The sequence below is a fragment of the Triticum aestivum genome, chromosome 3D, assembly GCF_018294505.1.
Source record: "Triticum aestivum cultivar Chinese Spring chromosome 3D, IWGSC CS RefSeq v2.1, whole genome shotgun sequence".
In the NCBI taxonomy this organism is placed as follows: domain Eukaryota; kingdom Viridiplantae; phylum Streptophyta; class Magnoliopsida; order Poales; family Poaceae; genus Triticum; species Triticum aestivum.
The window spans coordinates 429,691,046-429,713,420 of record NC_057802.1 but is presented as its reverse complement, the minus strand read 5'-3'; the positions used below and the strand labels follow the sequence as shown (position 1 = coordinate 429,713,420).

The 22,375-nt window shown below is 45.4% G+C and overlaps 1 protein-coding gene across 1 annotated transcript; it reads left to right on the top strand.

Annotated features, from left to right (window-relative positions):
• Positions 1-10,973: 10,973 nt before the first annotated feature.
• LOC123079385 (cyclic nucleotide-gated ion channel 4) lies at positions 10,974-14,435 on the top strand. Its single transcript, XM_044502154.1, has 5 exons — positions 10,974-11,638; positions 12,471-12,686; positions 12,861-13,189; positions 13,268-13,700; positions 13,800-14,435. Exons 1-5 carry the CDS (start codon positions 11,111-11,113, stop codon positions 14,313-14,315), a joined length of 2,022 nt encoding a protein of 673 aa, XP_044358089.1. The 5' UTR covers positions 10,974-11,110; the 3' UTR covers positions 14,316-14,435.
• The last annotated feature ends 7,940 nt before the right edge of the window (positions 14,436-22,375 follow it).

Sequence of the window (22,375 nt, the reverse complement as noted above, 5' to 3'; positions counted from 1 at the left end):
GCCATGAGAGTCCACCATACCTACCTATGGATTGAGTAAGATCCTTCAAGTAAGTTGTCATCGGTGCATGCAATAAAAATTGCCCTCTAAATATGTATGATCTATTAATGTGGAGAAAATAAGCTTTATACGATCTTGTGATGTGGAAGAAATAAAAGCGACGGACTGCATAATAAAGGTCCATATCACAAGTGGCAATATAAAGTGACGTTCTTTTGCATTAAGATTTTGTGCATCCAACCATAAAAGCGCATGACAACCTCTGCTTCCCTCTGCGAAGGGCCTATCTTTTACTTTTATCTTCTACCTTATGCAAGAGTCATGGTGATCTTCACCTTTCCTTTTTACATTTTATCCTTTGGCAAGCACATTGTGTTGGAAAGATCCTGATATATATATCCAATTGGATGTAAGTTATCATGAACTATTATTGTTGACATTACCCTTGAGGTAAAAGGTTGGGAGGCGAATCTATAAGCCCCTATCTTTCTCTGTGTCCGATTAAAACTTTGAACCCATAAATATCACGTGAGTGTTAGCAATTGTGAAAGATTAAATGATAGTTGAGTATGTGGAGTTTGCTAAATCAAAGCTCTGACATAGACCCTTCCTGAAAATAAGATGAATTGCAATTGTTTGATGACTGAGAATATAGTTTGTTAGTTTCAAGAAAGTTTATGATCTATACTTTAACATGTGAATAGCTTGTTACTTGATCATGAAAAGTTTTATGAAGATGAGCTACTGTTATGATATATAATGATGCTAGAAAAAGTGATTGAAACTATCATTGATGAAACTTATGCACTTGCTAGCATTCACACTTCATAAATTATTTCTTTTATCATTTACCTACTCGAGGACGAGCAGGAATTAAGCTTGGGGATGCTGATACGTCTCCAACGTATCTATAATTTATGAAGTATTCATGCTATTATATTATCAACCTTGGATGTTTTATATGCATTTATATGCTATTTTATATGATTTTTGGGACTAACCTATTAACCTAGTGCCCAGTGCCAGTTTCTGTTTTTTTCCTTGTTTTTGAGTTTTACAGAAAAGGAATATCAAACGGAGTCCAATTGACGTGCCAATTTTTGACGATTTTTTATGGACCAAAAGAAGACCCCGGAGTAAAAGAGTTGGGCCAGGAGAGTCCCGGGGCGTCCACGAGGGTGGGGGGCGCGCCCACCCCCCCCCCTAGGCGCGTGGGCCTGCCTCGTGGACGCCTTGGGCACCTCCTTGACGTGAGACCGACGCCAAAAATTCATATAAATACAGAAACCTCTGAAAATTATCCCAGATCAGAAGTTCCGCCGCCCGCAAGCCTCTGTAGCCACGAGAAATCAATCTAGGCCCTCTCCGGCACCCTGCCGGAGGGGGTCATCATCACCGGTGGCCATGGAGGAGTATCCCGGAGAGACCATCATCGCCATGAAGGCCAAGGACCAGAGGGAGAACCTTTCCCCATCTAGGGGGGAGGCCATGGAGGAGGAATCACAAGGGGGAGAACCTCTCCTCCTCTCTCTTGGTGGCACCGGAGTGCCATCGAGAGGGGAATCATCGCCGCGGTGATCGTCTTCATCAACATCACCACCATCATCACCATCCTCATCTCTTTTACGCGGTCCACTCTCCCGCACCCCGCTGTAATCCCTACTTGAACATGGTGCTTTATGCCACATATTATGATCCAATGATGTGTTGCCATCCTATGATGTTTTGAGTAGATATCCTTTGTCTTTGGGTTGATTGATGATCTAGATTGGTACGAGTAGTACGTTTTATTTTGGTGCTGTCCTATGGTGCCCTCCGTGTCGCGCAAGCGTGAGGGATTCCCGCTGTAGGGTGTTGCAATACGTTCATGATTCGCTTATAGTGGGTTGGTGAGTGACTGAAACACAAACCCGAGTAAGGGGGTTGTTGCGTATGGGAATAAAGAGGACTTGATGCTTTAATGCTATGGTTGGGTTTTACCTTAATGATCTTTAGTAGTTGCGGATGCTTGCTAGAGTTCCAATCATAAGTGCATTTGATCCGAGTAGAGAAAGTATGTTAGCTTATGCCTCTCCCTCATATGAAATTGCAATGACGAATACCGGTCTTGTTAATAATTGCCTAGGACAATTCCGCACACCGATCCACCATTATTCCACACTCGCTATTTATAATATTTAGTAATATATTCTAACTTTATGATAACAACACCTACTTTTATATTTTAGCTCTCCGATATCATGCAAAGTTATCCACTTCATACCCACAACGTAGTTTTATTTCTCGTTTCTAGTTGGAAGCAAACGTTCGGTGCACGTAGAGTCGTATCAGCGGCAGATAGGGCTTGTGAGAATATTGATCTTATCTTTAGCTCTTTTTCGGTTCGACACTCCATACTTATCACTTCCACCTTTGGAAATTGCTACGATGATTCCCTGCACTTGGGGATTATCATGAGCATGTGCTCAGAATGTCTGAGTACTACAATCACTTGAATCAAGTGGGAGTTAATCTTCCAGATAAGATAGTGATTGACAGAGTTCTCTAGTCACTATCACCAAGTTACTAGAACTTCATGATGAACTATAATATGCAAGGGATAACGGGAATGATTCCCAAGCTCTTCGTGATGCTGAAATCGACGAAAATAGAAATCAAGAAAAGCAGCAAGTGCTGATGGTTGACAAGACCACTAGTTTCAAGAAAAGGGCAAAGGGAAGAAGGGGAACTTCAAGAAGAACGGCAAGCAAGTTGCTGCTCAAGTGAAGAAGCCCAAGTCTGGACCTAAGCCTAAGACTAAGTGCTTCTACTGCAAAGGGACTGGTCACTGGAAGCAGAACTTCCCCAAGTATTTGGCGGATAAGAAGGATGGCAAAGTGAACAAAGGTATATTTGATATACATGTTATTGATGTGTACTTTACTAGTGTTTATAGCAACCCCTCAGTATTTGATACTAGTTCAGTTGCTAAGATTAGTAACTCGAAACGGGAGTTGCAGAATGAACAGAGACTAGTTAAGGGTGAAGTGACGATGTGTGTTGGAAGTGGTTCCAAGATTGATATGATCATCATCGCACACTCCCTATACTTTCGGGATTAGTGTTGAACCTAAATAAATGTTCTTTGGTGTTTGCGTTAAGCATGAATATGATTTGATCATGTTTATTGCAATACGGTTATTCATTTAAAGTCATAGAATAATTGTTGTTCTGTTTACATGAATAAAACCTTCAATGGTCATACACCCAAGGTGAATGGTTTATTGAATCTCGATCGTAGTGGTACACATATTCATAATATTGAAGCCAAAAGATGCAAAGTTAATAATGATAGTGCAACTTATTTGTGGCACTGCCGTTTAGGTCATATTGGTGTAAAGCGCATGAAGAAAATCCATGCTGATGAGCTTTTGAAATCACTTGATTATGAATCAGTTGATGCTTGCGAACCATGCCTCATGGGCAAGATGACTAAGACTCCGTTCTCGGGAACAATGGAGCGAGCAACAGACTTGTTGGAAATAATACATATTGATGTATGCAGTCCGATGAGTGTTGAGGCTCGCGGCGGGTATCGTTATTTTCTGACCTTCACAGATGATTTGAGCAGATATGGTATATCTACTTGATGAAACATAAATCTGAAACATTTGAAAAGTTCAAAGAATTTCAGAGTGAAGTGGAAAATCATCGTAACAAGAAAATAAAGTTTCTACGATCTGATCGTGGAGGAGAATATTTGAGTTACGAGTTTGGTCTTCATTTGAAAGAATGCGGAATAGTTTCGCAACTCACGCCACCCGGAACACCACAGCGTAATGGTGTGTCCGAACGTCATAACCGTACTTTATTGGATATAGTGCAATATATGATGTCTCTTACCGATTTACCACTATCATTTTTGGGGTTATGCATTAGAGACAACTACATTCACATTAAATAGGGCACCATCTAAATCCGTTGAGACGACACCGTATTAACTATGGTTTGGCAAGAAACCTAAGCTGTTGTTTCTTAAAGTTTGAGGTTGCGATGCTTATGTGAAAAAGTTTCATCCTGATAAGCTCAAACCCAAATCGACGAAATGTGTCTTCATAGGATACCCAAAGGAGACAGTTGGGTACACCTTCTATCACAGATCCGAGGGCAAGACATTTGTTGCTAAGAATGGATCCTTTCTAGAGAAGGAGTTTCTCTCGAAAGAAGTGATTGGGAGGGAAGTAGAACTTGATGAGGTAACTGTACCTACTCACTTATTGGAAAGTAGTTCATCACAGAAATCTGTTCTTGTGACTCCTACACCAATTAGTGAGGAAGCTAATGATGATGATCATGTAACTTCAGATCAAGTTACTACCGAACCTCATAGGTCAGCCAGACTGAGATCCGCACCAGAGTGGTATGGTAATCCTGTTCTGGAGGTCATGTTACTTGACCATGACGAACCTACGAACTATGAGGAAGCGATGATGAGCCCAGATTCCGCGAAATGGCTTGAGGCCATGAAATCTGAGATGGGATCCATGTATGAGAACAAAGTGTGGACTTTGGTTGACTTGCCCGATGATCGGCAAGCCATAGAAAATAAATGGATCTTCAAGAGGAAGACGGACGCTGATAGTAGTGTTACTATCTACAAAGCTAGACTTGTTGAAAAAGGTTTTTTTACAAAGTTCAAGGTGTTGACTACGATGAGATTTTCTCACTCGTAGCGATGCTTAAGTCTGTCCGAATCATGTTAGCAAATTGCCACATTTTATGAAATCTGGCAAATGGATGTCAAAACTACATTCCTTAATGGATTTCTTAAAGAAGAGTTGTATATGATGCAACCAGAAGGTTTTGTCGATCCTAAAGGTGCTAACAAAATGTGCAAGCTCCAGCGATCCATCTATGGACTGGTGCAAGCATCTCAGAGTTGGAATATACGCTTTGATGAGTTGATCAAAGCATATAGTTTTATACAGACTTGCGGTGAAGCCTGTATTTACAAGAAAGTGAGTGGGAGCACTACAACATTTCTGATAAGTATATGTGAATGACATATTGTTGATCGGAAATAATGTAGAATTTTCTGGAAAGCATAAAGGAGTATTTGAAAGGAGTTTTTCAAAGAAAGACCTCGGTGAAGCTGCTTACATATTGAGCATCAAGATCTATAGAGATAGATCAAGACGCTTGATAAGTTTTTTCAATGAGTACATACCTTGACAAGATTTTGAAGTAGTTCAAAATGGAACAGTCAAAGAAAGAGTTCTTGCCTGTGTTGCAAGGTGTGAAATTGAGTAAGACTCAAAGCCCGACCACGGCAGAAGATAGAAAGAGAATGAAAGTCATTCCCTATGCCTCAGCCATAGGTTCTATAAAGTATGCCATGCTGTGTACCAGATCTATTGTATACCCTACACTGAGTTTGGCAAGGGAGTACAATAGTGATCTAGGAGTAGATCACTGGACAGCGGTCAAAATTATCCTTAGTGGAATAAGGATATGTTTCTCGATTATGGAGGTGACAAAAGGTTCGTCGTAAAGGGTTACGTTGATGCAAGTTTTGACACCGATCTAGATGACTCTAAGTCTCAATCTGGATACATATTGAAAGTGGGAGCAATTAGCTAGAGTAGCTCCGTGCAGAGCATTGTTGACATAGAAATTTGCAAAATACATACGGATCTGAATATGGCAGACCCGTTGACTAAACTTCTCTCACAAGCAAAACATGATCACACCTTAGTACTCTTTGGGTGTTAATCACATGGCGATGTGAACTAAGATTACTGACTCTAGTAAACCCTTTGAGTGTTGGTCACATGGCGATGTGAACTATGGGTGTTAATCACATGGTGATGTGAACTATTGGTGTTAAATCACATGGCGATGTGAACTAGATTATTGACTCTAGTGCAAGTGGGAGACTGAAGGAAATATGCCCTAGAGGCAATAATAAAGTTGTTATTTATTTCCTTATATCATGATAAATGTTTATTATTCATGCTAGAATTGTATTAACCGGAAACTTAGTACATGTGTGAATACATAGACAAACAGAGTGTCACTAGTATGCCTCTACTTGACTAGCTCGTTGAATCAAAGATGGTTAAGTTTCCTAGCCATAGACATGAGTTGTCATTTGATTAACGGGATCACATCATTAGAGAATGATGTGATTGACTTGACCCATTCCGTTAGCTTAGCACTTGATCGTTTAGTATGTTGCTATTGCTTTCTTCATGACTTATACATGTTCCTATGACTATGAGATTATGCAACTCCCGAATACCGAAGGAACACCTTGTGTGCTATCAAACGTCACAACGTAACTGGGTGATTATAAAGATGCTCTACAGGTGTCTCCAAAGGTGTTTGTTGAGTTGGCATAGATCGAGATTAGGATTTGTCACTCCGATTGTCGGAGAGGTATCTCTGGGGCCTCTCGGTAATGCACATCACTATAAGCCTTGCAAGCAATGTGACTAATGAGTTAGTTGCGGGATGATGCATTACGAAACGAGTAAAGAGACTTGCCGATCACGAGATTGAACTAGGTATTGAGATACCGACGATCGAATCTCGGGCAAGTAACATACCGATGACAAAGGGAACAACGTATGTTGTTATGCGGTTTGACCGATAAAGATCTTCGTAGAATATGTAAGAGCCAATATGAGCATCCAGGTTCCGCTATTGGTTATTGACCGGAGACGTGTCTGGGTCATGTCTACATAGTTCTCGAACCCGTAGGGTCTGCACGCTTAACGTTTGGTGACGATAGGTATTATGAGTTTATGTGATTTGGTGTACCGAAGGTTGTTTGCAGTCCCGGATGAGACCACGGACATGACGAGGAGTCTCGAAACGGTCGAGACGTAAAGATCGATATATTGGATGGCTATATTCGGACATCGAAAAGGTTCCGAGTGGTTCGGGCATTTTTCCGAAGTACCGGGAGGTTGCCGGAACCCCCCGGGAGAAGTTATGGGCCTTATGGGCCATAAGAAGGAAGCACACCAGCCCACAAGGGGCTGGTGCGCCCCCCTTGGGCAGGAGGCCGAATTGGAATAGGTTTGGGGGGGGGGGCTTTCCTTCTCTCCTATTCCTCCTTCCCTTCCTCTCCTACTCCAACTAGGGAAAGGCGGGAATCCTACTCCCGGTGGGAGTAGGACTTCCCTAGGGCGCACCATAGAGAGGGCCGGCCCCTCCCCTCCTCCACTCCTTTATATACGGGGGAAGGGGGCACCCCATGGACACACAAGTTGATCAGTTGATCTTTTAGCCGTGTGCGGTGCCCCCCTCCACCATAATCCACCTCGGTCATATCGTAGCGGTGCTTAGGAGAAGCCCTGTGTCGGTAGCATCATCATCACCGTCATCACGCCGTCGTGCTGACAGAACTCTCCCTCGACGCTCTGCTGGATCGTGAGTTCGTGGGACGTAACCGAGCTGAACGTGTGCTGAACTCGGAGGTGTCGTGCGTTCGGTACTTGGATCGGTCGGATCGTGAATACGTACGACTACATCAACCGCGTTGTCATAACGCCTTCCGCTTACGGTCTACGAGGGTACGTGGACGACACTCTCCCCTCTCGTTGCTATGCATCACCATGATCTTGCGTGTGCGTACGAAATTTTTGAAATTACTACGTTCCCCAACAGGTGGGAGGGGGAGGGGAGGCAGCCAAGAGGCGCCCAAGTAGGCCGAATCCTACTTGGGGTCTCCCCTTGGCCGGTGCCCCCTGCCATATTTGCCGGAGGGGGGAGGAAAGAGGAGGAGGGGAGAAAGGGAAGGGGGAGGCCGAATCCCCCATTTCCTTCCCCTTCCCCTCTTTCCTTCTCCCCTTGGTTCAGCCCATATGGGGGCCGCACCAGCCCCTGGTGGCTGGTGCGTTTCCCCTCTTAGCCCATATATATTATTATCCAATGATATGTGGTTATCCTATGATGTTTGAGTAGATCTGTTTTGTCCTATGGTTGATTGATGATCATGATTGGTTTGAGTTGTATATATTTTTTTGGTGTTGTCCTATGGTGCCCTCCGTGTCGTGCAAGCTTGAGGGATTCCCGCTGTAGGGTGTTGCAATACGTTCATGATTCGCTTATGGTGGTAGCTAGAGTGACAGTAGGTTACGCCCAAGTAAGGGGGTTGTTGCGTATGGGATAAAGAGGACTTGATACTTAATACTATGGTTGGGTTTTACCTTAATGATCTTTGGTAGTGGAGGATTCTTGCTGGAGTTTCAATCCTAAGTGCATATGATTCAAGTACGGGAAGTATGTTAGCTCATGCCTCTCCCTCATATAAAATTGCAAAAATGATTACCAGTCTAGTTATCGATTGCCTAGGGACAAATCTTTCTCTTATATTACAAAAAGCTTTCTATTACACTACTAAATTTATTATCTTGCAATTTATTCATAGTGTTATTTCCGCAAAGTACTTCTAGTTTTATTCTTGTTCTAGGTAAAGCGAACGTTAAATGTGCGTAGAGTTGTATCGGTGGTCGATAGAACTTGAGAGAATATAAATTCTATCTTTAGCTTCTCGTTGGGTTCGACACTTTTATTTACCAAAAAAGGCTACAAAGGATCCTCTATACTTCTGGGTTATCAGGGAGAGGTTGATTCTTGCGAAGTCCTCTTTATCTAGGATTGCGTACTACTATATGTCAATGTTTCTATTGTGGAAAAAAATATTGATAAGCTTGATAAACACAGAAGAAAATTCTTTTGGTGTGGGGAAAGAAGCAAAAAGAGGTATCATATGGTCAAGTGGTCCCAAGTATGTAGTTCCAAACATAAAGGAGGACGGGGGGGGGGGGGGGGGTTAAAGATCTTAGGAAAGCAAAATATCAGCCTGCTTGTCGAGTGGTGGTGGAAACTTAACAATGGCAAACGGTTGTGGTGAGACATTATACATGCTAAATACCATGAAATATGTTATGTGGCCACTGTGAAAGAGAAATTTAATGGTTCTTCGGTTTGGAAAGACGTAATGAAAGTCAAGGACTTCAATATGACTGGTTGAAAGGTGATTATTAAGTTTGGAAGAATTGCTAGACTTTGGAAGGATCGTATAGTGGATAATGCCCCTTTGTGTGATAAGTTTCCTATCCTTTTCAGTATTTGCATTTTCCCTGATGCTTCTATTGCTCAATATCAGGCTAAGTCCGTTAATGTCCTTTTTAGACATAGGCTGAATGCTAATTTACTCCGACAATGGGGAGAAGTTAGAGAGATGCTTGCTAAGCTCAGTCTAACTAGTGAATATGGCTATGTTGAGTGGCCAGTTGGCACTAAACGTCATTGTGTGACCAAATCTATGTATGAGTACTTGGAGAAAGATTCGGCTAGTTGTGATTACAGATGGATTTGGAAAGCAAAAACACTCTTAAGGATTCAAGTCTTTTTGTGGCAATTATTTCAAGATGCCATTCTCACCCGAGATGTCATGAAACGTAAAGAGTGGGCTGCCAACCCCAGATGTTCCTTATATAATAGTAGAGAAACTTCACAACATCTCTTCTTTCTGTGCCTGGTTACTAGAGTTGATTGGCGTACGGTTGGTTTAGTGCTTGGTATTGACTTATGTCCCAACAATATATGGCAGTTCTACTCTTGGTGCTATATTTTTCTGTCTGATGGCGACCCGTGTTATATTGCTGGTCTTGCAACTGTTTGTTGGGCTATTTGGAACAGTCATAACCGTTCAACCTTCGAGTTTAAACATCCAAGCACCCCCTTTGATGTTATTTTTGCAACTTGTGTGAACCTGATCTCTTGGGCAGGACTTCTGAAGATCAAGGACAAGACTGCGCCTGAGCGAGGAGCAATGCTATTGAAGGACAACACGAAGAACATGATGAGGATCCGTGCAACGGCTCACGACGATGAAGAATGATGCAACTGTCGCTGGTGCCGTTGGTTTCTTAGTTGATGACCACCTCTCTTAGTTTTTACGTCTGGTTGTTGAGCTATGCTCCTCTTAAACTTTGCTCCTGAGTAAGCTCTTGCTGGTCATGTCTTGCCTTTAAACTTGATAGGTTAGTTTGGGTGTCAGAGGGTTTTCACCGCATGGTAAATGTTTCAAATGCGAGCATCTACAGTGGGTTTTTCAGTGGTGCGATGAACTCACTTTCTCCCTTTTCCGTCTCCTGAACAATTTTGGATCGGCTTTGTATTTTCGTTATGCTTTAGTGGAAAGGGGTCCCGGTTAAGAAAACCTATTACACCGGGGCATCTTTCATGTGTGCAGTATTGTACTTCCTTCATTCCTAAATATAAGTCTTTTAGAGATTTGAATATTGACTACATACGGAGTAAAATGAGTGAATCTATATCTCCATATAGAGTACCTTCTAAAATACGTCTCCATATTCAAATCTTCTAAAAGATTTATATTTAGAAACGTAGGGAGTATAAATTTGGGTATTATTGAGCCAAGGAGATTACACATCATTTGCTTGATTTGCTTACAGATGGGGATAGTAGATGCCTACTCACGGTGACAAGCTGAAGAAACAGCCACCTGAACGAGATGCTCCGGTGATTAATTTGGCGGTAGCATGTTTTAATTGGCAAAGCGTGGCTGGCAGCCGCACGTACAGGACCACCCTGACCCTGCCTGCCGATCGACGGGCCAACGTTAATGAAGACCAGCATGATTAATTGACACATGGAGGAGACCGCTGAATCGCTGCTATGTGGCCACCTTGCTGGCCTCTGCACTGTCCCAGCACGCTACAAGCTCGCCACCACCGCTTGCTCGCTCGGGGTACATACGTACGTACGCCCGCCGCTGTCCTCATCGTCTAAGTTCCCCCGCCGTTTCCACATCGTCTACGTACATGCCGACGCAAAATCACACCGGTCGCGGATCGCAAGCAGACAAGCGCGCGCGTGCGTGCCCGGTGAGAGCAACGTATACGTATCGTATTGGCGCCATAGCTAGCTATATATCGTATCGTGCTAGGCTGCTAGCTAGGTATATATCCGTCCGTCTCGTCACGGGGCCTCCCGGGTGCTGTCGTCCTCGCCACTCGATCAGCTCCATAGCTATCAGCTGTGCCACTGCCTGTGCACGGACGGAGTGGCGCCACTATCGTATCGATCGATCATGCCGACCGACCTCTCGGCGTCGCGCTCCTCGTCGTCCTCGCCTTCTTCCTCGTCCGCCGCGTCCCCTCACGGCGGCCTGCATAGGCCGGGGGACGAGCGCGAGAAGAGGACGCCCCCGAGCCCGGGCGGCAAGCGCAGGCGGCGGCTGGCGGCGATCGGGCCGCGGGCGAGGTGGGCGCGGGAGTGGGACCGGGCGTACCTGCTGGCGTGCGCGGCGGGGCTCATGGTCGACCCGCTCTTCCTGTACGCCGTGTCCGTCAGCGGCCCGCTCATGTGCGTCTTCCTCGACGGCTGGTTCGCCGCCGCGGTCACCACGCTCCGGTGCATGGTGGACGCCCTGCACGCCTGGAACCTGCTGCTGCGGCTCCGGACGGCTTGGGCGCCGGCCAAGGAGGAGAAGGAGGACGACGACGACGCTGACGAGGAGGCTCAGCGCGTCGGCGGCGGCGCGGCGCCGGCTCGGCTGCCGAGGTCCAAGAAAGGGGGGCTCCTCTTGGACGTGTTCGTCATTCTTCCGGTGATGCAGGTGCGCCCATGCGTTCTGTCAGCTCAGCTCATTGTTTTTAGTAACTGTTTGTTTGATTGGTACGACGAAGCATCTTTCACATCCAAACAACCTCGCAATGGCCCATAGTGCCGGATTATTACAACGAACGAACGCATGTCCAAAACATCCGGAGAATGAGGAATTTGGAGTCTTTGAGGTTGTAGGCCTGTAGCAATGACTTCCTGTCATGCCGTCGTATGATGCAGTGGCAGTGCATGTCGCCACCGCATCCTGCTCCTGGCAATGGTGGATGTGATCCGCGGTTCCCATCTCGGACCACGCACGGCGATGGATGGACTGGTCTGCGAGGCAGCGACGCTCTGCGCCCAGCAACGTGCTGCAGACCTGCAGTGCCGTAGCTTCCATGTTTTTTTTTTCATTTTTACACGTGCAGTACTTTGTGGTAGAATGTCGTAGTACATGGTGATGGTGCTCCGTGCTCTAACGTAATGCCAAGGCATGATGCGTACTTGTCGGATTAGCCACTTGGGGCCGTTGCCGAGCCGTCGGATTACTACCATGTTTGAGCCAACGACGCATTCAATGCAGATTCAAAGTTGGTTGCACAATGAATGGTCGCAGCAGCCAGCAAAGGTCCCACCGATACGTGCGGCGCTACCTGTGAGCTGTGGCTGCCTGCCCGATATTTCCCTCACCTTGCTTTCTTTGCTCATGCACAACAAACTGCTTATCATTGTACGTATTCCTAAAAAAAAATCTAGCAGTGCAGTTGCTGGCTCAGATAAGCTATGTGAATGAATACGTGATGCAAGATGTATGTGTGTATGTATGGGCGTCGTGCGCAACGCAGGTGGTGATGTGGGTGGGCATACCGGCGATGATACGGGCCGGGTCGACGACGTCGGTGATGACGGTGCTCATGGTGGCGTTCCTCTTCGAGTACCTGCCCAAGATCTACCACTCGGTCCGCTTCCTCCGCCGGATGCAGAACGTCGCCGGCTACATCTTCGGCACCATCTGGTGGGGCATCGCGCTCAACCTCATGGCCTACTTCGTCGCCGCCCACGTACGTCCCGTCCGCCACCCCACCCTCACCGGTCCTTTCATCAGCTTCGTCGTACGTAGTACGTCGCGTGCGTGGTGACCGCTCTGCCCTGCCACGCGCGCGCGCGCACATGGCCTTCTGGCTGGCACGCGAGCTTCATTGCTGAGGCAGCAAAGGACGCTTGGCTTGTTGCAGGCGGTGGGCGCGTGCTGGTACTTGCTGGGGGCGCAGCGGGCGACCAAGTGCCTGAGGGAGCAGTACTGCGCCGGGCGCGTCGGCGGGTGCGCGGCTGGCGCGCTGGCGTGCGCGGAGCCGCTCTACTACGGCGGCACCAGCAGGCTAGGGGGCGGCGTGGGCGCGGACAGGCTCGCCTGGGGCCGCAACGCCAGCGCCAGGGCGACGTGCCTCGACAGCGGCGACAACTACCAGTACGGCGCTTACAAGTGGACCGTCATGCTCGTGGCCAACCCCAGCCGGCTCGAGAAGATACTCCTCCCCATCTTCTGGGGCCTCATGACACTCAGGTGATCGATCGATTTTATCCCGACATTTTATTAGCTTAGTTGCTGATCGTTGTGTCTGTGCCTGTTTTTCATGATCAGCACTTTTGGGAATCTGGCGAGCACGACGGAGTGGTCGGAGATAGTGTTCAACATCATCACCATCACCGGCGGCCTGATCCTGGTCACCATGCTCATCGGGAACATCAAGGTGTTCCTGAACGCGACGACGTCCAAGAAGCAGGCGATGCACACGCGGCTGCGGAGCGTGGAGTGGTGGATGAAGCGCAAGAACCTGCCGCAGAGCTTCCGGCACCGGGTGCGGCAGCACGAGCGGCAGCGGTGGGCGGCGACGCGCGGCGTGGACGAGTGCCGCATCGTGCGCGACCTCCCCGAGGGCCTCCGCCGGGACATCAAGTACCACCTCTGCCTCGACCTCGTCCGCCAGGTGCCGCTCTTCCACCACATGGACGACCTGGTGCTCGAGAACATCTGCGACCGGGTCAAGTCCCTCGTCTTCCCCAAAGGAGAAGTGGTACGTACAAAAATCTACTTGATTCATCTTTCCTCTTAGTACTACAGATTGTAGAAATCAATGGTGCAAATCACAATCTGTTTCTTTAACATATGACAGATCGTGAGGGAAGGTGATCCGGTGCAGAGGATGCTGTTCATAGTGCGGGGGCACCTGCAGAGCAGCCAGGTGCTGCGGAACGGCGGGACGAGCTGCTGCATGCTGGGGCCGGGGAACTTCAGCGGGGACGAGCTGCTGTCGTGGTGCCTGCGGCGGCCGTTCCGGGAGCGGCTGCCGGCGGCGTCGTCGACGCTGGTGACGCTGGAGAGCACGGAGGCGTTCGGGCTGGAGGCGGCGGACGTCAAGTACGTGACGCAGCACTTCCGCTACACCTTCGCCAACGAGAAGGTGCGGCGGAGCGCGCGCTACTACTCGCACGGGTGGCGCACCTGGGCCGCAGTGGCCGTGCAGCTGGCGTGGCGCCGCTACAGGCACCGCAAGACGCTCACCTCGCTCTCCTTCATCCGGCCCCGCCGGCCGCTGTCCAGGTGCTCCTCGCTCGGGGAGGAGAAGCTGCGGCTCTACACCGCGCTGCTCACCTCGCCCAAGCCCAACCAGGACGACCTGCTCCTCTAAGAATGGCAGACTCCATTGCCTTGTCAGAGCGTCGCGCAAAATGCAAGAACCGACTGTTTGGGCTGAAATCCAGCCGAGGTTTCAAAGGAAGAAAGGAAAATGCTGATGCTATTTCACACATTTGACAAATGTCAATTCCCCAGGGACTGGCTGGAAGTATTTCGCGAGCTCTCGGAAAACGCACGGAAATAATAAGGAAGAAAATAAATGCAACCCCCGTATTCCCAGAATGACGTGTTTTTTTTTCTTTTTCCAGGCTGATGAGATTGCTTATATTCAGTAAAGAGTCAACGCGTTAGCCTCCATTTTTTTTCTTAAAAAAAGCATCGAATTCTTCTTAATTTACGGGGTGCCCAGTTTTTTTCTTTTTGGAAAGAAATGGGTTTCCCCGGCCCCAATTTTTATCAAGAGGCAAACAGCGAGACAAAACATCGTTATACTCGATCGCAGCCAAAGTATGTGCAATGAAAATTATTACAACCATAGTCTTCAAAAATAAAATTCTGCAAAAAAAAGATGGACTATGATCAGCACATGTGAAGATAAACAGATGGAGAACAGAATCAGCTAGCTAGCACAGAGCTTCACAACTGAAAACAACTTGTAGATCACCCCGTACAAGGTTCACCTCCAAGCAATCCTAAGGAGCTCTCCTTGACGATGATCGAGGAGCCCGTAAGCATTTGAGAAGCGGAGCAGCTTGAGCGTCGGTGTATAGTACCTTCCACTTGTAGTACAAAGGAGCTCACCATGCTTAGGACGCATTTCAGACTTCTCCAAGTGCTACCCTGAAACACAAATTCATTTCGAAGCAACCATAAGCTCCACAAAGGTAGCATGTACAATCATACTCATAGCAGTAACTTTATTCTTCTTCTTACAATGGATAGCTAAATCACCAAATGAGAAAGGAAGTGGGATATCAACCATTTCAGCAATTATTTGTTAAGTATTAACGGCCACAGTGTAATCAGAGAAAAGATGTTTAACACTTTCCTTTCCACCTCATTACAAAACACACAAATTGTGTCTGCCACATGGTGCCTTTTAGCAAGATTATCTTGTGACAGGTTCTTGTTATTAAAGATTAGCCACAAGAAAAGATGAATATATTGGGATGAGTTCTATTTTGCAAATGTTATCTTTCACAGGATGGATCGCCCTTCCAAAATTAACCATCCAATAAAATTAACCATGTGGAAAATGGAGTGGTCATACTGCAATATGCAGATGATACAGTGTTATGCGTGGAGCATAATCCTGAAAAAGCCCTCAACGTGAAGCTATTACTTTATATGTTTGAACTCATGTCTGGATTGAAAATTAAAGTTCCAGAAAAGTGAAATTTTATGTGTTGGAGGAGATGATAATATCCTGAAAGAATATGCTCAAATTTTCTGATGTCAAATTGGGCATTTTCCGATGAAATATCTCGGAGTTCCTGTTAGCTACTCCTCCTTGAGAGGGGTGGACTGTGATTTCTTGGAGGCTAAATATATTAAGAGATGCGAGTCTGGGCTTGGGAGTAATGCTTCCTCGGGGGGTAGACTGACCCTGCTGAATGCTAACATTTCCAGCATTGCTTATTACTACATGTTCATGTTCCTGCTATCCAAGACTATCATAGAGAGACCGGATAAGCATAGAAGGAGATTCTTTTGGCAAGTTACTAAGAACAGGAAACGATACTATTTGGTTAGATGGTCCAGGATCTATAGATCCAAGGAAAAAGGGGGCTTGGGGGTTAAAGACCTTCACATGCAGAATCTATGCCTTCTTGCTAAATGGTGGTGGAAGCTTGAGATGAAAATAGGTCTCTGGCAAGATATTGTCAAGGCTAAGTACTTCGGAAGGGAAACAGTAGCTTCTATCAAAGGGCAAATTAATGATTCTCCTTGCTGGAAGGCCATTATGGAAGTGAAAAACTTATATATGGCTGGCAGGAGGGTGGTCATTCAATCTGGCGACATAGCCAGGTTATGGACAGATCCTGTCGGTGACCAAGCACCATTTGCTGAACAATTCCCACGGCTGTTTGCCATTTGCAACTATCCCAACTGTGTTGCAAAAGAGTGTCTGGAGGCTGATCATGTATCCTTCTTTCGAAGGAGATTGAACTTTGAGCTCAATGAACAATGGCGAGAAATGGTCTCAGTTGTCCAAAAAGCCTGTGTCTCCATGGAGAGTGATAGTATTAAGTGGGATTTGGGCGCTAGACCCTATTTTAAAACCAAATCAATGTACTCCTACCTAGAAAGGAACATCTCAGGTTGTAACTATCAGTGGATTTGGAAAGCTCGTATTCCTTTGAAAATTCAGATTTTCATGTGGCATCTGTCACAGGATGCGGTGCTGACCAGGGATGTGATGAAGCACCATGGGTGGAAAGGAGAGCCTAAATGCTCCTTTTGTGGGGAGAGGAGACGTCTGAGCATTTCTTTTTTACGTGTCCCATTGCTAGGGTGACATGGAGAGTTGTGGGGTGCATGTTTGGCACCGGACTATGCCCTGACAATTTTTGGCAGGTGTATGTGTGGTGCTAGTTTCCCCCCGTGGAGAGGTCTTTTATACATCCGGCATTGCGGCTATCTGTTGGGCAATATGGACCTGTCATAACAGAGTTACTTTTGAACATATTCCCCTCAAATCTCCTTTTGAATGCATCTTCTCTGCATGTGCTCTTCTATGTTACTAGGCAGGTATGATGAAGCAGGAGGATGCGGCGAACCTGAGAGCTGGTGGGATCATACTGAAGGAGAACACATCTCGCCTGGTGAGGATCTACGCTAGTGCATACCAAGATGAGGGGGCCTGCTGATGGAGAAGGCTTTACTACTTGAACGCTTCGATCTTTTGGGTAGATTCCTCCCGCGTGAGGATGTTTGTTGCATGTTGCTCTGGTATGAGCAGTGTTTCTAGTGGTCTGGCTTTAGACAACCCTTTGCTCTTTTATCTTGGATTTATAGTGTCATCAGGTTTTCACCCCATAATGAGTAATCTCAATGGCGAGTGCTCATGGTGGGTTTCCCGGTGATGCTTGAACTCGCTTCCCTCTTTCCCGTTTCATTCCCTGGACATGGTTGTATTTCCGTTATCGCGGTAATGGAAAGGGGTAATGCCCGGTTCAAAATAAAATAAAAAATAAAATGATTTGTCAGAAAAGAAGCCAGAAGACTCAAGGAACCAATGGGAGAATTTTTTTTCATCTGTCAAAATAACTGTTCTCGCAGTGGTGAGTAAATCATGTCATTTAGAGAAGAGTTGAGCACCCACACATCTTCTGAAAGGTAACATCAACTTGGAACTATTTCAAACGTGAGCAACCGAAGAGTCTTGCTGTTGACAAATCACCAAAAAAATTCCAAAACTTAGTTTTAAGTGAGCATTCATCAACCCAAGTATCATGCCAAAAGGCAACATTTTTTTCATTGCCCACCTTCCAATGGTAAAAAGGCTGGACAACAGAGAAATCCCAAGTAATATACGTGTCGCACGTTTTGGGGATAAACATTCCGGATCATGGGAAGAAGCCCCCCCCCCACGGGCTTTGAACAATCACCGGGCACTTGCGACAGTGGAAGGCCTGCAGAGGTCCGCAGCAAGCACAAAGTTCTCTGAGATGCTACGCCCGACGATGATACCATATTGGTCGTCGCCGATCAACTCAAAATATGACCGACCATTGATGGCAAGTCCCAACTTGAAAAGGGTTAAATGTTGTGAGGGTTGTTAATCTACTCTTGCATAATTGATGTTACATCCTACCAAACTTGGTCAAATTATTGTGAGTAGAAGCTTTTAACCAAGCCTTCCTTGCTAAGCAGACATATAGAATTCTACAAGTGTCAAACTCCTTGTGCGCACTTGCCTAAAGGTGAGATATTTTAAAGAGGGTTCGATTATGTCAGCTACCTATCCAAATGGAGGTTCCTGTACTTTCAAAATTATTTTACTTGGGAGGGATCTTCTTCTTGTTGGCCCTATATGCAGGACAGGGGATGTATCTCATACTAATATCCATCACAATAATTGGATCCCACTCAATGGCAACCTCAAGCCATTGAGCGAGGTGCATATCCCGGGCATTATATGTGTGAGCGACCTCATAAATGCACACGGGGTAGCTAGGGTAGAACTAAGGTGCTACAAATATTTACCCGTGACGATGAGAGATATATTGCAAATTGCTATAGGGGAACTGGGCATGGTAGATTATATGGCGTGGAATTACACCAAGAGTAGGGAGTTCACTGGCTAGCCCTTTGGGATACTAGTGTGCCGGACAAAGCTAAAGTTCATGTATTGAGGCTTTGGCGCAATGGACTTGCTATAGGTGATGAGATTCATCAGAGGAGGATCAAGGTTGTGGTCTTTTGTGTGGCATGCAACGGAGAAGAGACTATCTACCACATGTTTTGGTCTTGCCCATACTCAACACTCTTCTGGAAAGTTACGCGCTCAGAAAAGGGAGTCTCGTTGGTGATCCCACCCGCAGCAGTTGATACATCTCCAACATATCTATAATTTATGAAGTATTCATGCCATGTTTACAACAATTTTATATGGTTTTGGTATTATTTGATTAGAAATAACCATGTTTTCAGTAGAACTACTTTGGTGTCATTTTTTGTGCAGAAATAAAAGTTCTCGGAATAGGTTGAAAATTTACGATGATTTTTTATGGACCAAAAGAGACCCCCGAACCACTAGAGCTGGGCCAGGAAGTGGACGAAGGAGCCACAAGCCTGGGGGGTGCACCCTCCGAGATTGTGGGCCCCTCGGGCACCCCCTTGAAGTGAGACCGACGCCAAAAATTCCTATAAGTACCAAAACCCCCGAAAAGAACCCTAGATGAGAAGTTCTACCGCCGCAAGCCTCTGTATCCACGAAAAACCAATTGGGACCCCGTTCCGGCACCCTGCCAGAGAGGGAAATCATCACCAAAGGCCATCTGCATCATTCCGGCGCCCACTATGATGAGGAGGGAGTAGTTCACTGCTACCTCTTGAGCACTGCCTTGGTTTTCCCTTGAAGAGGAAAGGGTGATGCAGTAAAGTAGCGTAAGTATTTCCCTCAGTTTTTGAGAACCAAGGTATCAATCCAGTAGGAGACCACGCTCAAGTCCCACGCACCTACACAAACAAATAAGAACCTTGCAACCAACGCCATAAAGGGGTTGTCAATCCCTTCACGGCCACTTGCAAAACTGAGATCTGATAGAGATGATAAAATAATTTTTTTGGTATTTTTATGATAAAGACTAAAAGTAAAGAAAGCAAAATAAATGTTAATAGAAATAACTTGTTGACGGGAGATTAATATGATGGAAAATAGACCCGGGGGCCATAGGTTTCACTAGTGGCTTCTCTCAAGAGCATAAGTATTACGGTGGGTAAACAAATTACTGTCGAGCAATTGATAGAATCGAGCATAGTTATGAGAATATCTAGGTATGATCATGTATATAGGCATCACGTCCGTGACACGTAGACCGACTCCTGCCTGCATCTACTACTATTACTCCACACATCGACCGCTATCCAGCATGCATCTAGAGTATTAAGTTCATAAGAACGGAGTAACACTTTAAGCAAGATGACATGATGTAGAGGGGTAAACTCATGCAATATGATATAAACCCCATCTTTTTATCCTCGATGGCAACAATACAATACGTGTCGTTTCCCCTTCTGTCACTGGGATCGAGCACCGCAAGATTGAACCCAAAGCTAAGCACTTCTCCCATTGCAAGAAAGATCAATCTAGTAGGCCAAACCAAACTGATAATTCGAAGAGACTTGCAAAGATAACCAATCATACATAAAAGAATTCATAGGAGATTCAAATATTGTTCATAGATAATCTTGATCATAAACCCACAATTCATCGGATCTCGACAAACACACTGCAAAAGAAGATTACATCGAATAGATCTCCAAGAGAATCGAGGAGAACTTTGTATTGAGATCCAAACAGAGAGAAGAAGCCATCTAGCTAATAACTATGGACCCGAAGGTCTGAGGTAAACTACTCACACATCATCGGAGAGGCTATGGTATTGATGTAGAAGCCATCCGTATCTGATGTTTTCGGGGTACGTAGTTATATATAGGAGGAAGAAGTAGGTCGGTGGAGCTACGAGGGGCCCACGAGGGTGGAGGGCGTTCCCAGGTGGGTAGGCACGCCCCCTGCCTCGTGGCCTCCTTGTTGATTCTTGACATCCACTCCAAGTCCTCTGGATCACGTTTGTTCCGAAAATCACATTCCCGAAGGTTTCATTCCGTTTGGACTCCGTTTGGTATTCCTTTTCTGCGAAACACTGAAATAGGCAAAAAAACAGCAATCTGGGCTGGGCCTCCGGTTAATAGGTTAGTCCCAAAAATAATATAAAAGTGTATAATAAAGCCCATTAAACGTCCAAAACAGAATATATAATAGCATGGAACAATCAAAAATTATAGATACGTTGGAGACGTATCAAGCATCCCCAAGCTTAATTCCTGCTCGTCCTCGAGTAGGAAAATGATAAAAATAGAATTTTTGATGTGGAATGCTACTTAGCATAATTTTCAATGTAATTCTCTTAATTGTGGCATGAATATTCAGATCCGAAAGATTCAAGATAAAAGTTTAGACATAAAAATAATAATACTTCAAGCATACTAACAAAGCAATCATGTCTTCTCAAAATAACATGGCCAAACAAAGTTATCCCTACAAAATCGTATAGCTGGCTATGCTCTATCTTCGTCACACAAAGTATTTAATCATGCACAACCCCAATGACAAGCCAAGAAATTGTTTCATACTTTTGATGTTCTCAAACTTTTTCAATCTTAACGCAATACATGAGCGTGAGCCATGGACATAGCACTATATGTGCAATAGAATGGTGGTTGTGGAGAAGACAAAAAAGAACAAGATAGTCTCACATCAACTAGGCGTATCAATGGGCTATGGAGATGCCCATCAATAGATATCAATGTGAGTGAGTAGGGATTGCCATGCAACGGATGCACTAGTGCTATAAGTGTATGAAAGCTTAACAAAAGAAACTAAGTGGGTGTGCATCCAACTCGCTTGCTCACGAAGACCTAGGGTATTTTGAGGAAGCCCATCATTGGAATATACAAGCCAAGTTCTATAATGTAAAACTCTCACTAGTATATGAAAGTGACAACATAGGAGACTCTCTATCATGAAGATCATGGTGCTACTTTGAAGCACAAGTGTGGTAAAAGGATAGTAACATTGTCCCTTCTCTCTTTTTCTCTCATTTTTTTATTTGGGCCTTTTCTCTTTTTTTATGGCCTTTTTTTCGTCCGGAGTCTCATCCCGACTTGTGGGGGAATAGTAGTCCCCATCATCCTTTCCTCACTGGGACAATGCTCTAATAATGATGATCGTCACAATTTTATTTACTTACAACTCAAGAATTAAAACTCAATACTTAGAACAAAAATATGACTCTATGTGAATGCCTCCGGCGGTGTACCGGGATATGCAATGAATCAAGAGTGACATGTATGAAAGAATTATAAAGGTGGCTTTGCCACAAATATGATGTCAACTACATGATCATGCAAAGCAATATGACAATGATGAAGCGTGTCATAATAAACGGAACGGTGGTAAGTTGCATGGCAATATATCTCGGAATGTCTATGGAAATGCCATGATAGGTAGGTATGGTGGCTGTTTTGAGGAAGGTAATGGTGGGTGTATGGTACCGGCGAAAGTTGCGCGATACTAGAGAGGCTAGCAATGGTGGAAGGGAGAGAGTGCGTATAATCCATGGACTCAACATTAGTCATAAAGAACTCACATACTTTTTGCAAAAATCTATTAGTTATCGAAACGAAGTACTACGCGCATGCTCCTGGGGGGATAGATTGGTAGGAAAAGACCATCGCTCGTCCCCGATCGCCACTCATAAGGAAGACAATAAATAAATAAATCATGCTCCGACTTCATCACATAACGGTTCACCATACGTGCATGCTACGTGAATCCCAAACTTTAACACAAGTATTTCTCAAATTCACAACTACTCAATTAGC

Excerpts from the sequence above, each read along its gene's own strand:
- LOC123079385 (XM_044502154.1), top strand. The coding sequence starts at position 11,111 with ATGCCGACCGACCTCTCGGCGTCGCGCTCCTCGTCGTCCTCGCCTTCT. Across the intron at positions 11,639-12,470 it reads TCATTCTTCCGGTGATGCAG|GTGGTGATGTGGGTGGGCAT; the intron begins GTGCGCCCATGC and ends TGCGCAACGCAG. Across the intron at positions 12,687-12,860 it reads CCTACTTCGTCGCCGCCCAC|GCGGTGGGCGCGTGCTGGTA; the intron begins GTACGTCCCGTC and ends GGCTTGTTGCAG.